At 38.4% G+C, this 16,151-nt stretch overlaps 1 protein-coding gene across 2 annotated transcripts in view; it reads right to left on the reverse strand.

The window, feature by feature from the left end:
• Positions 1 to 16,151, reverse strand: part of LOC121940918 (contactin-associated protein-like 4) — a 60,271-nt gene that overhangs the window by 27,844 nt on the left and 16,276 nt on the right. For both annotated transcript variants that reach the window (XM_088086529.1, XM_088086528.1), the window contains exons 3-5: positions 13,602 to 13,712; positions 5,236 to 5,429; positions 1,294 to 1,441 (exon numbers count right to left, since the gene is read on the reverse strand). In XM_088086529.1, the coding sequence (XP_087942655.1) occupies positions 1,294 to 1,441; positions 5,236 to 5,429; positions 13,602 to 13,712 (453 nt within the window). The remainder of the gene's footprint in view (positions 1 to 1,293; positions 1,442 to 5,235; positions 5,430 to 13,601; positions 13,713 to 16,151) is intronic.

Raw genomic sequence — 16,151 nt, forward strand, 5'->3', positions numbered from 1 at the left:
GCGTGCTGCACACATAAAATTTAAACTTTATCTGTTTAAACTTTAAAGTTTAGACTTTATCTGTGCAGCACGCTGCCTGACGCCGGAAACTCTGCAGAGTTTCAAATCTCGCTCCTGATGCGTCTCTTTGTAGAGGAGATTCAGGTTTCAGAGGGTTAAATTCTGAGTGATTTGACGTGAGAGCGACAGCAGACAGACTGGTGCCGCTCCAGCTGTTCGGGCTGCCGCTCTGATCGACAGCGTCAGGTTTTGTGTCATAAATGTGATGATTATGTGGTTGTCTTGCGCGTCGGTGTGTGTCTTTGTCCTCGGAGTTGGACCGGCTCTGTTTTTTAATCTAACTGCGTCGATGGATTTGCATGACAAGTGTGTGGAAATCCTGTTTCCTGTGATTTTTTTCAAAAATTAATAAAGAAAAAGGCAATCAGCTAATTTGCAAAAAATCTCCTGCAAATTGCAAGAAATTATTAAAGGCTGACAAGAAACTGACCTGGAAAAAAAGCTTTTAAAAAAAAATAACTAGGGAAAATGTCCAGAAAGTTATATTTATAATAATTATAATTATTTATTAAATTAAGTAACAGAAAAATATACTGTATATTTATCATTATTATTTTTATTTATTAATTTTTATTTTAGCTTTTTTCCCTATTTTTTCTCCCGTTTTTTGTTCTAATTTTCTCTTTTTTCTGACACTTTTAAAATAAATTCATACATACGTATTTAAGAAAAGCTCAGTTAGTCTTTTTGAAGTGAAGTGAAAAATTCTTGAGAAAAAAAAATTATGAGTGAAAGTGACAAATGTACGAGGAAAAACTCGCTGAGATCAAAGTTATAAATTAAACAGAAATAAATCACAAAGTTACTTGAAAATAAACTTAAATATTATCTGAAATTAACATTAAAAGATTATGAGAGGAAAAACCTGAAAACCTGAATAATCTTTGTCTTAAGTTTGCTCCGTTTGTTGTTTGTACGCTGTTGTTAGGTCAAGATATTTAAAGTCTCAGGAGGATCAGGATGAATTCACAGATGGATTTTTTTGTCTTACACTTGATTCGTTGGTGGAGGGTCCTTCACTCATTACGGCCGCTAAAACACAACGAGCTGAATGCTCTTTTTCTAAAATTCAGATTGTTTTAAAAATGCTGAAAAGTGGCCAAAATTTGAGCAGACTGAAAATCTTAAATGTCCAAATAAATGATGCAAAAGCAGAAATCCTGAGTGCTGACACGTGTTTTTACGAGTTCGTTTTCCGTCTGTGAGCGGAGGATAAAAAAAGCTCAAACTGACTGTGAGGACATCCGTACGTCTCCAGTCTGAGTCCCATGCGTCCGTTGGGGTTCCCGTGGAGGGGGACGAGGCGGACGTAGCGGGTGATGACCGGATGCTGCAGGTTGTGTTGGACCACGCTGTCTGCGTTACTGTTCCCCGAAAACGCCTGAAAAACATCAACAGCAAAAACAACCGTAAAATTTGGGTTTTCGCCAGGTAGACTTTTTTTTACAGAAAGAAATGATTAAATACAAATACAGACAGATTTTAAAACGTTTGAGTGTCTCTAAAAACTTGAACTTTCCGACTGATGTTCCCTCTAAGAGAAATTATGACAAAATGTTTTGGGCATAAATATAAGGAAAGTGACAAAAAAAAGCTATTTTACCTGCCCGTAACAGCTATTTTTGTCATGGAAAGAAAAGTAAGTATGATTTTCTGATGTGTACTTTTTCAATTATTTATCTAATTTGATGTTTTTTACACAAAATGTGACTGTTGATGGAGTTGTTGGGATTTTATTTTGGATTCCAAATAGACAGTGTACATTTTACAGTTAAAACCTGTTTAAATGTGAAATTCAGAGGTTTTTCTGTAAAGCTGTTTACATCTTTGCTGTATTTTTTACAGAATAATCCTGGCAACCACAGCTGCACTTTTACGGTTTTATTTTTTAAATGTTATTCACATTTATTTGGTTTTGTTTTGTGTGACTGTAAAAACAGCAGAGGGGTTTTTACAGTGCACAAAGATCACTGTCAGATTTCCCTCTGGATGTTTGTTGGAGTCGAGCTCACGACTAAATAATCCAAAACGCTCTTTCATCTTTTCATTGCAGCTGAAGTGCAGCCGCCCCCAGGCTCCTGCGAGGAGCCGTACGTTTGATTTTCCTCTTAATGAAGGAATATTGTGGAGATAGAGGCGCGTTCCTGCTGAATGGATTCTCAATCAGGTAGAAAATTAGATTTGTGAAGCAGCGGTTGTACTTTTATGTGTTTTAGACGCTTTGGTAAACACTCGGTCCTCCGAGGATCACATTTATTAACCTCCGCGCTCCGAGCTCAAACTCGCTCTCGATGTGTTTTCACCTTTTGAGCTTAAAGTTGGACCCGATCTTCAGGCCTTTCATCAACTTTCATTAGAAACCAGAAACATTTTCTCCACTTTGTGTCGACTTTTTGTCTTCTCACAGGGAACAGGAAAGCGTCGGTGCTGTGGGGGAAAAGCGTTATTTTATTTGCTCCGGTCTGAATCTTCATCTCTTTGTTTTTTAATTTATGTGCAAAAACTGTGAATTCAACCTACAGTTAAAGTAAAGAACGCCATCCAATTCAGCATCGATCTTTGTGCTGCTCTCAGACAGTTTTCACTAGAATTTAACCCTTTGAAAACTGAGCAAACCGGTTCAAAAAAAGAGCCACTTGGTTACTAATGTTCTACAAACTACAAGAAATTAGTAGATAAAAAATCTCCAGTGGGAAAATATAAAAGCTCGGGGAAGTTATTATATCAATGACTCTTTATAATAACTATAATTACATTTTTTTCAAGTCACCTCTCTTTGTTGTTGTTGTTTGTACTTTGATTTTTGCTAATTTTCAGTTTTTTTTCTTATTTTTCTTTAATTGTTTTTGTAATTTTTTGGGTCATTTCTTCAGATGCTCTTTTCTTTACTCCGTCACTGTTTTTCCATCGTAGCAATAAAGCAAATGTTTTTTTATAGAGACATTGCTGCTTTTACAGCAGATATTTTGGCCCAAAATTGCGTTTTTAAAGACAAAACACAATCTTTTATGAACAAAACCGAGTAGTTTTTGTGCTGAAACCTAACCACATGTTGACCATTGTGCTGTTAAAAAGTACATTTTTAACATAAACTCTTATAACGCGCAAATGTAATCTATCTGCTGTTTGAAGAAATGCACCTGTAACTGAGAATTCACTTTCAAAATAAGCCTCCCAGAGAAGCCTCTGTTTTTTAGCTGGGAAACGGTTGACTCTTATTTTGAAATCTGTCGATCAAAGTTCACGCAACTAAACCAGCGCAGTGAAATGCGCCGCGTGAGCTCCTCACCGGCACAGAGGGCCGGGTTTGTATTTCGAGATGCCTCATTAACAGAATCAGCGTCTTCGTGCGTCCTGCTGGAAATGTGTGATGTACTTTCACTCTCTTTACCATTAACACTTCAGGGCGCTCTGTTCTCCGATCAGAGCACTCCCAGCACCGCCTGCTCCTCCCTGCTCCTCCCAGCACCGCCTGCTTCTCCCAGCACCGCCTGCTCCTCCCTGCTCCTCCCAGCACCGCCTGCTCCTCCCTGCTCCTCCCTGCACCGCAGCGATGTGAGGAGCTGACAGGAAATTAGCGGAGGAGGAGAGAGCATCACTCAGCCTCGGTAACTCCGGCCTCGGAGCTTAAAGGAAACGTTGGTCCTGCGGGAACAGTGACTGATGAAGCGGCTCCGCGGTCGCTCCCCGAAAGCCGCAATAAAGCAGGCTGACTAATACGAGGAGCTTTAGGAGGACGCGTGGGACACGCTGTGGGTTTATCCTGATTTATGCTGAGTGTGAAATCAACAAGCTTTTAAGCCGCGAGAAGCCCTTTTTCCGTCGTCTCTGTGAGGGGGTGTTAGCCCGACATCAGCTGTGCCCTCGCTGAGACTCTCAGCTCCCATCAGCTGTGAAGTGAAGCTGCTCGTCACAGCGACAGTTGTGTCTGCGGAGCTGCGAGGAAACGCTCCGAGGAGTACCGCGGTTTACGCAGTCAGGGAGGGGAGCGTTTGAAAAAGAAAGACGAGTGGATGAGGTGCTATTACTTCAGATTTTGGACATTTGTGTTCGCAGTGAGACCTGTGAAACCATCTCCTGCTGTCTGCATCGCCTTCTGCTTTTAAATCACTTTTTAAAACTAGTTTTTATCCAAAGGCATTTCAACGATTTCTTTAAAATGGATTGTTTTATTAACATATGGTCCTGAAATTTGATTTTAATTTCAACCACTGATTTTAAATTTTTTAAATTCTTCTGTGTTGTATTTTTTTTCTTTTTCCTGTGTGTTGTTCTTATATTTTTCTTTTGTGTTGTGTTTTAAAAACAGTCAGTTTTCAAAATATTACTCACTGGAACCGGTTTCAGAAGTATCAGGGCCCCCAAAAACGCTGTTGTCATGTCAACGGAAGGCCAAACCGCAACAAAAGTTAAACGTTTCAGGCGAAAAGCGCGGCCGTGTTATCTGACAGAGCTGCAGGTGAGATAATGAGGAGGAAATTATGTTTTATGCTGTTTTAAAGCTGTTTGACAACTTCACAAACTGTTTCACTTGTTTTGTTGTTTCTTTGCTGTTTTCATGTAAAGTTAATATTAAATCACTTATGAGTGATACAGTTCAGCATTATTTTTATTAACGCTCATCTCACTGCATTAACCCTTTGAAACCTGGATCATCATCACTTTTCTTGTGCTACAGTCAGATGCATGTCTATCTGACCCTAAGAAACCTGAGCAAATTAGTTAAACTGCTTTTCAAAATATTACGAAAAAAGGAAATGACCAACTTGGTACGAAATGACCAATAAATTGCAAACAAATTAGTGAAATGTGACAAGAAATCTATCTTTTTTTTTTTTTTTTTTAAAGGGGCGGATAATAAGACATTTTGCAAAAAAAAGGGAAAATTTCCCCAAAACTATATTTATAATTACTGTAATTTTATATCTGAAATTTTGTAACAGAAAACATAAAATACAAACACTCTTTAGGTCCCTTTTTTTTCTGATCATTACTTTTATTTTATTTATGTTTTGCTTATTTTATTAATTATTTTTCACTAGCTTTTTAACCACGTCTTGGTTAAAAGACGTGACAAGAGAGACTCCGGACGTTTGACACACTGAATTCGGATATCAAACAAAAATTTGTGTCCTCAGTTTCCGAACTCTGATGCTGATGTCGATTTGCGCTCACCCCGATGCTGTCCTCCTGTCGATACTGTTTCCAGTTGTGTCCCGTGTCGCTGAACATCAGCAGGTAGCCCGTCAGCCAATCAGAGCTGCCGTAGCGGCCCTGCGTGGCGACAGCGGTGATCTGCGTCCGCCCGCCGAGGTCGACCTCCAGCCACTGATACCCGTCCGAGCTCAGAGGAGACCATCCTCCAGCTCCTGAACGAGGAGGGACAGAAACGTCAGTCCCTCGACTCACGAATCACACCTGGTGCTTCAATAAGAACAACACAGCATAACAATTTACAAAAACACTACTGTCCACAAATGTGGAAACTTCACCGCAGTTTCACCATAAAATACATGAAAGAATTGCCCTACGAACATAAAAACCTAAAATACAAATGACAGCAAGACATTTCATGTAAAAAGTATAAAATAGATCTCATTGATACACATTCGAGCATATATATACTTTACAATGAAATTTTGACGTAGAGTTCTGATGCAATGCAAAAACATGAGAATTCGGCTTTTTCGCAGGAAAGTTAGTGCTGAAAATCAAAAGGGAATAAATTTAATTGAAACAACGACTCATCACTGCACCAACAAGAGGAAAACTTCACGAGTTCTCAGTTGTTTCTCTGAGGAAGACAAATTGTGACATTAACTCCATCAGGCTCAAAGTTTCCTGAAACCCTGAAATCCTTCATCAGCTCATTTCTTTGATGTTTAATTTGCAGCTTCAGGACTCTTCTGAGCAGAACGTGAGCTGCAGCCGACAGCCAACAAGCTGATACAATATTCAAGTGATTCATTTAAACCGTCATCTAATCTGAGGACGCTAAAATGACGACACACTCAATAATTTATATACCAAGAGGTGTTTATGTGTGTGTCTGTGTGTGGATCTAACAGTGGACCTTGCTGTCATTACACACTCACAAACAGGGGACATTTTTATTGCCTTGTGGTCATGCATTAAATCAGCCTAAAATCTTGTCTTTAAACCATCTAGCGAATTAACTGAATTAGTATTAATATATTTTTTAAATTTTAGCCAAGAGGGTTTGTGAGTACTCCCACTGGCTGGAGCAGGTATTTTAATGACTCATTCACAAATGTTGTTTTTAACGTTAGCGGGCCATATGCCAGCCTTTCAGACTGCAGATAAGCTGTTAAAAAAGGATTTTAATGAGGAAACCAGACTGCTGAAACATGATTTGTAGTCATGTTTTAGTAAAACATAAAAGTTCAAGTTTAGTTTTTAACCTGAAGTTTTAAGTTTTAAGTTTCACAACGTGTTAAAATCCAAAAGTCAGGAGAGACATAAGCATCTCAGAGTCTAAAAAAAGAAAATTACAAACAAAGCAGAATAAAATCATACATAAAACGGGCAGCAGTAAGAGTATTTCGTCTCAGCTTGACTTAGGTAAACTGAGTTGACTTTACACTTTGACTTTAGATCGTCGATTCACTGGATGTCAATCAGTCTCTCCCCTTCCCCTCTTGGCACATTTGTATTAATTTTATGTTAAAAGAGCCTCAAAAGTAATTTTTGATTCTATTTTTTGGATTTCTTTTCAAAACGACCACGAACAGGAGTCTTTAGATGACAGTCCCCTGTTGGTGATATTGGAGTGTGTGCGTGTGTGTGTGTGAGACTTTTGCCTCCTGAACACCATATGGGCAGGTTTTACTGCATGCATGTTTGTTGAGTCGGCTTTTTTTTTTTTTACCACCAGCTGTCACGAACTTCACCCAACACCTGGTAACCTTTTTTTCTTTCTCTCTCTTTTTTTTTTTAACCGTTTCTATTTCTACTTGAATATCTAACCTGAAGCATCTCGTCTCTGAAGCACCTCAGGATCTTATCACCGCATCCATCATCAGATCCCAATCGTCTAACTCTGAGACAACCTTCCTTCAAAATAAATCCTCATAGTTCATTTGTACATTTTTACGACTCATATTTCCATTGCTGTTTGATGGTGACCTCTGTTTTTTTTTCTTTTCCATCTTTTCTTTGTCAGTTAATTGGAGAAGTTGAACCAATATGGCCATTAAATATTTTACTGAAAACAGGAATATTATAATAAAAAATGTGCTATATATTATCTATGTGCTTTTTTGAACATCCTCTACGTTTTTTAACTTAAAAAAATGGTATAATTATTTTAGGGATAAAAGAAATTTCATGTACCCCTTACAGTACTCCAGAGGGGCCCTCGTACCCTCATTTGAGAAACGCTGACAAAACAAACACAGGACTCTGACCAAGGAGGCCGCCATTAATGTCCCATTTGAGTCAACTTTTTAACTACATAAAGGAGTTTGTCATGTGACATTTGTCACGGGACATCATGTTATGTCAGTAGAGACAAATGTGCTCATTTTGACCCAGTTTTTTTGTTTTTTATGTAAAATAATGTATTTATGTAAAACTGTAGTGCACATTATCATATACAGTTAGTATAAAAGGACAACGTTCAGGTCCCTAAACTTTGGGAGGTGGAAACAAAAAAATTGCGTAAGGCGAAAGGGGACCAGACGCATCTGACAGAACAAATAAAACATGAAAATTCAGATTTGTCTGGTTGCTAGGAGACACTAGGGAAACTAGACCCCAATTTCATGTGGAAAAACTTGATGGACTTTACATGTCCAGAGGCGTCTGAGTATTTTTGTGAGGGGGGGGGGTTCACACAGGTTGGGTATTTTTGGAGCAAAAATCTCATCATGATTTAAGGAGTTGTCTCCCCTCCTGAGGCAGATATTGTAACTTTAGATGACTTCCTGCAGCGCTGCCAGAGATCAGCATATCAATTTAAAACTGGTCTGGAAGTTTCTGTCTGCCCGGGTGGAAATGAGATGAAATTCTCCCTGCAAACTTTGAACGCATAGATGCAGGTAGTTGAGACGTTGTGGGCATTTTGTCTTGGATATGAAGTGTTGCAGGAGGCAGAACGAAGCTGCAACACAGCGCCGGTCAAACTCACGGCGTCAACACAAGCAACAGATAACTAACAAAAAGTCTCTCTGGTCATCAATAATGCATCAGGAATGTTATTCTGACTGACAGGAGAAATGGAGCGAGACTTCCACAGTATAAAACTCTCAAAACTTTTATGTACTCGAGAGAGATTTTCACTAAATTTGACAGTTTATGTGAAGACTTAATTATTTTTGTGGCGTTTTTCTTCAGTACTGAAGAGCACATTTCAGCCTCGAATGTTTCTAATCATCTAGTTCATGTCCTCCTGAAAGCCTGCGATTCGCACAGAATTACTAATTTACAGATTTAATATTTTTCAGTGATACTTGGCCATTAATTAAATAACGGCTGAGAGGAAGCATGAATCAGTTTTAAATTAGAGACACTAGGATCACGATTTTGGTGTAATTTTTGTGAATCACTCTGCAGGCAAAAGGTTTTAGTGGAAATTTGAGGCAATCATGGTGCAGTCTGTTGCTTTCAGTCCTTTCACTCTCTGTATCAGAAATGTTAAAATGCTGCATGAACAGGCTTTTTAATTTACCGACATTACTTATTTGAATTGCTCTGAAAATATACCACGTATAAATAAAGCTTTAATGAAAGCTCTTAATGAGTAATCAATGGTCAGTGATCCAGGAGGTTAAGAAATTAAAGTGGGTCATCCACGAATTAATGCACAAGTTAACCCTTTGAAACCAGAGCAAATTAGACTGATTTAATTCAAAAACGTGGAAAAATGGCAATGAGAAAGTTAACAAAAAATTACGAAAAAATTTGCAAGAAATTACTAAAAATGTTGCAAGAAAATTAACTGGAAAATAAAGCAAAACTAGAAACAAAAAATTAAAAACAAATAAATAAATAAGAAGAAGAATATCAATAACATTAAATTGATTCTTTCTGTAACATAATTTTAAATATCTAATTATAATAATTAGAACTATATTTTTAAGACATTTTCCTAGGTTTCTTATCTCTCTTCTCTGTTTTTCTCCTTTCACATATTTCTTGCATTTTCCAGGACTTTTTTTTTGCCAGATTGCTGATTCCATGTTTTTTTCAGGACTCAAACTAATTTGTTTAAAAAATTTAAATGTTTGTGAGAGGCTTCTGAATGCAGTACAAGAAAACTGACGTCAGTCCAGGTTTCTAAGGGTTAATAGTGCAACACGATATATTCTTAGAGAATTTGGAGGACACAGAAATACCTCGGGTTTGGGGTTTTTTTGTTTTTTAATGACCATTTGGGACATTTCTAGCCTTGTTTGTAGCGACAAAAGTAGCTATTTTTTAAGGAGCGTTTTGGATATTTCTAGATATGTTTGTTGCAATAACAGCAGGTGTTTATTAACAAGAGTTTGGGACATTTCCAGCAATGTTTATCGCAACAAAAGTATTTTTGAAAGGAAGTTTTGGACATTTCCAGCCATGTTAGGAGGGACAAAAGTAGGTTGTTTTTTTAACGCCTGTTCAAGACATTACAAGTATTTGGGACGAAAGCAGACATTTTTTAACAAGAGTTCGGGACATTTGCAGCTCTGTTTGTGGTGTCGGTTTTTCAGTTCGAGTTTGGGGCAATTCCAGACATGTTTTTAGCAACTAAAGCAGGTGTAGCGACCTCTCTGGATATTTTTGGGAAAAAACAATCCTAACACTGTCCAACATTTATTCTGTGTTACTGATTTGAATATTTCCTTCACTGCAGATAAAGTGAGTAATGTTTTGGCGCTGAGAATCACCTGATCTTCCTTCAGGAGCAGCAGATTAAACTGAGATCAGTAAACAGACACAGCAGGATAAGTGAAGGAACAAAGTGTGTGTTTGCTCTGAGTTTTTGCCATCAAACACACTGAGAAACAGCAACCTGCAGGCTGCACCTCCTGCAGCCTCCCAGCTGGAGAAAATCATTCACACCTTCCAGTGTGGAGGACACAGACGTCACCGTGCTGCCGCCTGATTCCTGATCGCAGCTCTTCCTGGCAAAAAACAGGTGTTTTCTAAAAGAACCAGAATGTAGTTTTTTTTAACCACTGCTCCATCTGTCTGTCCATCATTCATCCCATCAGGTGTCTGTCAGTGTGTGTGCGGAGACGCGTGTTTGATGTCAGCTGCGTGTTGTGCAGGAAGTGAATCACGAGCTGCTGAAACAAACAGAAACAGGAGAGCTTCCTCTCACCGCACATTTTATCTGCGCCAGCGCTGAAACACTGGGCCGACAAAACCTCTCCTCCGAAACATGAGATGTCCCCTCTGCTCTCATTCTCCACCGATGTCTCCGCCAGTGTCTCAGAATATCCACTACGGCCTCATTCGCCGCCAATGTCTTTTTATGTCCACTCGCCCTCATTCTCTGCTGGTGTCTCCGTCGTCTCCCCCCTCTGTCCTCCGTGTGTGTGACGGGGTCACGATGAGAGGACATGATGAGAGGACACGATGAGTGGACACGATGAGTGGACAGGCTGGACGCGGTTTGAGTTCAGGTGTAGTGAGTTTCCAGCTCGGTTCTGCTGGAAGGATAAACTGATATCTGATGTTTGGTGTAAATGTGCAGAGATCACAGCAGAGCCGTGACTTAGGGACGGTTCTGTAGCTGCTGCTTCCTGACAGTTTGGGAACGTTCCTCTGTAGATCCACTAGAACCCAAACACAATATTATTTTCTGCATTATTTTTGGACAATTCAAGTTTACATAAGTAGAGGGGAAAAAAACAAAAATATAAAAATGAAATTGATTTTGATCTCGAAAATGACTTTCTTAGAAAAAAAATTACAGTTTTTTGTCTAAAATGTTGTTTTTAAATGAAAATACACAAATTAAATTCATCTGTTCTCACCTCATCTCAGCCTTTCATACCCTCAGGTAATGACAAACAAATTAAAAGACGTCATCGGTTATCGGTATCTTATCGGCCACGAGAAGCTGGAAATTATCGTATCGGTTGAAATAATCATCATGGTGCATCACTGGTTATGATATCTTCATATCTCACTGAGGAGTTAAAGGGAACCTTTAAGCTTGACAGAAAAAGTGATTTGATGTATATATCTATATATCTATATATATATATATATCGACTGATATGAAAAAAATGATGGTCATAAGACTTTTTTCCGTTCGCCTAGCCCTACACTGGGGCTAAAAAAAAGGAGTGAGGAGAAAAGAAGACAAGGTTGCAGCGATAATTTATTGATGTAAACTGTTAAATTTTACATGTGAATGCTGCAGAGTATCGCTGAGGGAGGGATGATGAAGGACGACATGTCTGAGGAAACCCCTGCTTCAGTAACATGTGATCCCTAAACCCTTCGCAACCGGAGAAAATTAGCAGGATGTCATTTAAAAACATGGAAAAAAGCAATGAGCAAATTAACAAGAAATGACTCAAATATTAGCAAGAAATGACTACAAAGGAACAGAAAAATACTTTAAAATTCAACCAAAAAATAGAAAAAAAGTCTAAAAAAAACAAACAAAAAAAAACAAAAAAAGCAAAAAAATTAAATAATATTAAAATATTTACTCTTTCTGTAACATAATATTAAATGTATAATTATAGTAATGAGAACTATAGTTGTTTAGTTATTTTCCCTAGTTCCCTTTTTAATTACATTTTAATAATCTCTATCTCTTTTTTTTATTCTTTTTTACCTTTTACAGATTTCTTGCATTTTGCAGGACATTTCTTTTTCAAACTGCTGATTGCCTTTTCCCCACAGTTTATCAGAGTAATCAAACCAACATGCTCATATTTCAGAAGTTTAAATGCAGTTGCTAACACTGAGGTGTGTTTTATGCATGCACACAACCCTAAACTGCACCAGTGAAATGTGCATCTACATTATGTAATTATGGAATTTAAAAAATCATCGGCCAGATCTTTGTGAGGGGAAATGACTCCACATCAAACACACACAAACTCAACCCTGATTCATTTTGGATTGCCGTCTGCACTCGCATGTCCACGCACGTCGTGTTTCTGTCAGTACAGATTTGTTTTGTGAAACAGTAACATACAGTATAATAAGTATGATAAGGCAATAATCAGCATGTATGACATCACAAGATATGGACGTAAATACTGTCACCTGCAACAAAAGAGCAGATAACTAACTCACGCTGCTTCTCTGAGGTTTTATTCAAACAGATTTTAACAGCTGACACTCACAGCTCCACTCAGAACAAAGACGGCCCAAATTAACTATGACCGCGGTCACATGATTGCATTAACCAATTAAAACAAGGAAAACAGACGTTTCCAAAGTGCCTTTACGCTACACACTAGACTTGAAACAACATAACAGCTAACAGGAAAAAGCTGCTGGAAACAAAGACTGGCTGAAACACCGCTGGTTCTGACTAAATCAGCTCATATATTATGTCCCTGTGGAAATGTTGATATGACTCATATTAATGTCTCCTGTGTGACGTCTCATGTGAAGCCTTTTTCACCACAAACTCAACAGCTAAATACCTTCCTCCCAGCATGAATTTTCAGGCGCTCAGCCAAAGTCACGCTAAAACTGAAACGTGTGTGGCAAATTACGAGGTGACATTTCTCCTGCGTGAACACACATTCAAAATGAAGAGATAGTAAACGACATGTTTTTTAGGTTTCTCTGACTGATGACAGACTGATGGAGACACCAGGTTGGTCTTGTCTGCGAAAAAGTCGGTAAACCTTTTGTAGACACTACATGCTTGTTAACACTGTATTCAGTTTGATTTATCCATATTTGACACATTATAATATCGCACGGACGAGTACATTTCCAACTCATCTTAAAATTTTGCTGCTGCAGAAAGTCTGTTAGATTAGAGACCTTCTTTAAAGTCGTCGCACAAAGTGCACGTCTGTTTTATCAAATGCAGTTGTTGAATATTTTTTGACATTTGTCTTTAAGTGAGATATAAGGTGTAGTGTGAGATAGTGTTGTGCTGAAAACTCCCAGTTCCATAATTACTGAATTAGACATGTTTATAATCTTCATGTTCGTTTGTATATTTAACACAGATTAATATTTATGTATTTATATTTGTATTTTATAATTCCTGTTTTCTGGGTGTGTTTTTTATAGAGGCCAGTATGGATTTCTAACACACTCTCACATGTACTTTTTAATACGTTTTACCCTCATTGTCTTAACTTTTATGTGAAGCAAATAAACTAAAACTAAAACTAGGAATGTGTCGTTTTAGTGAATGTCTCACAGACGGAGCGACTGAAAGGTTTCCAAACTGAAATTCTTTTGACACAATGAGCAGCTGGGCTGCGAGACAAATGCAGCAGAACTGACATTTCTTCATTTAACAGTTCGGAGAGTTTTTAACGCGCCACACAAAACGTCAGACACCGCAGGCTTCACAAGTGTTTGCAGACGCGACCGCCACTCACCTTCTCTGCGGTTGAGTTTGGCGAAGCCCGGCCCGTGGCTGCCCGTCAGCTGAGAGGAGCTCCTGAAGGACGTCGGCGGCAGAGCGGACACCAGCGGACTGTGACACGCCTCTGAGAATCACAGGACAGAGAGAGGACACGTTTAAAACCGGGACACAATCAGCGGGAAACGAGACGCAGCTGCCTGGACTCGACGTCTGCAGACGTATCGTCATCATCAGGTCTCTCTCTGCAGATCTGACTCATGGAAACAGCAGTTTGACTCTGACCACACTCACTGCTGACAGAGTAGCTTTATTATTGTTCAAATTTTATGTACTAACTCTAAGATGTGCTCTCTTTTATTATTTATGTAATTTATTGCTGTTTTTATTATCATTATTATTATTATTCTTTTTAATAATCTTCCTGTATGCTTTTTAACCAGTTCAGTCACACAAAGAAAATGCCTGCATTGTACGTTTTTGCAAACCATGAATATGTAACATTTGCAGGTTTCATACACATGACATCGATGTTTCCAAAGTGACGTAGAAGGTGGAGGGGACGGTGGAGAGACACGGTTACACACCAACAACTCAACCTGCTGTTTCTTCACCACTCACTGCTGTGTTTTCAGCACGAACCCTGCCTCCAAAATATGGTTTATTATGCAAAAAATCTTATTCTAACAATAACCGAGTGGTTTCTGAGCCTAAACTTAACCACGTTTAATATCTGCTTCATAGTAACAAATGTAATTTACATTTGCAGAAATGTACAATAGCAACATTTATTGTGGAAACTGGGTTGTTTAACCCTTTGAAACCTGGACTGACATCAGATTATTTATGCTGCATCAAATGCCTCACCAGATATTTAACCCCATGAAGCCTGAGCGAATTGGTTTGATTCCTTCAAAAAAATTTGCAGGAAAAAGGCACTGATGATAATTTTCCAGCCAATGTTTTTTTAAAGAAATCAAATCATGTTGCTCAGGTTTTAGAGGCCTAACTGACCTACAGATTTATTTACATCCACCAGCGTTCAGTTTTCTCTTTGGTTTGTAGTCGGTAGTTACGTGATGAATACAAGCGCATGTTGTGATAAGGAAATGTTTATGGTGAGCTCACAGAACAATGAAAATGTATGCACGTTCATGTGTGATTAATGAGATGAGCCGAAGCTAAAGAGTTGAAGCTGCAGAGTTGAGTGGAGTGTCGCAGCCCTCTGCTGAGTGTTTCCTCAGTGTGTGTGTGTGTGTGTGTGTGTGTGTGTGTGTGTGTGAGAGAGCGCAGATTATCTCCTGCTGAGATTATATTAATGACGGATCTGCAGCTGTCTTTACTTTGTTGGGTCCAGATCTAATCACGCTCGACCTCGCCGCCTTCTTATTGGATTTCTGCCCGTTGAGGAAACTTACACAGAAGCTTTGACTTTGGTCTCTCTTTCACGGGACTTTGATTTTATCGCACTTTGGTTCACTGTCGTGTTGTTGCACGATGCTGCAGAATCTGTCACAATAACTCGGCCGTGCACGCTAACACCTTTTCCTTATTTAACTAAGAAATATTTGCTGGTATTTGAAATGACGCTGATAAAATAAAGAAGTCAATGGCCAAAAAACTAGCTGTAATAATGAGATAAATACTGCGGCTTAGTGTATATGAAAAATGTAAAATCAGATATGTTTTGGTCATGTGATTTCCTCTTCAGGCACGAATGTGCAGAATAAGTGAAAGTTTGAGCTCACAGCTGCAGCTTTCAGTCCATATTTACTGTGTTAATAATTTCTGTGCAATTCACCTCTAAATAAAAGCACATTGCTGGCAGTTACAGGGGAACAACTCTAATAACAAAGAGAATATTTGACTATAAAAATTACTAAAGTACTTTATTGATACTTAAAAGGTTTCTTCTGTCTGTCTACTGAACATTAAAGTGAGTGAATGCAGAGACACGTCGTCAAAGTTTCAATTTTAGGTCTGAATCAGATTTAAGTCTCTGTGTGGATGACTTTTTTTTGCAGTAAATCTTTGAGTTTCCTCATTTCCCTTCATAGCTGATATTTATTTATATTATCAGCCTTTATATTCTTTGGCTGTGGAATTAGATATTAGTCTTGCAGGAGGCACTGAATGTAAGACTGCTTGGCACCGTCTTTGGATGTCAATGGTAAACTGCTGAGGATATTTTTGAACAGTTATGCATGTCGGCCTGAGATTTGCTCTGGGGTTTCTACCATTATCCATCACAACGACATGAACGGTGGCTTTTGGCATTTTGATCCTGTGCCAAAATCTCTGTCAAAGCTTTGGTATCTGAAGACTTCATCATGAGAAGAGGCTGGCAAACACAAAGTTAAATATGTGTATTCTCCCTGTTTAAAATTTAAAAGTAAACTCTTATTATATTATTATTATTACTTATTATAATTATTGCAAATTATTGTGCATCAAAAGCATAAAAAAATAAAAACATCATAATCTGAAATTAATCTGAGAACGTTTCCCTTTTTTCAACAACATAAACAATACAAGAGCACAAAAGAGCAAACAGAGAAACTAAAAC

This window comes from Plectropomus leopardus, chromosome 13 (genome assembly GCF_026936395.1).
Source record: "Plectropomus leopardus strain MGB_pleo_1.0 chromosome 13, ASM2693639v1, whole genome shotgun sequence".
Lineage (NCBI taxonomy): Eukaryota > Metazoa > Chordata > Actinopteri > Perciformes > Serranidae > Plectropomus > Plectropomus leopardus.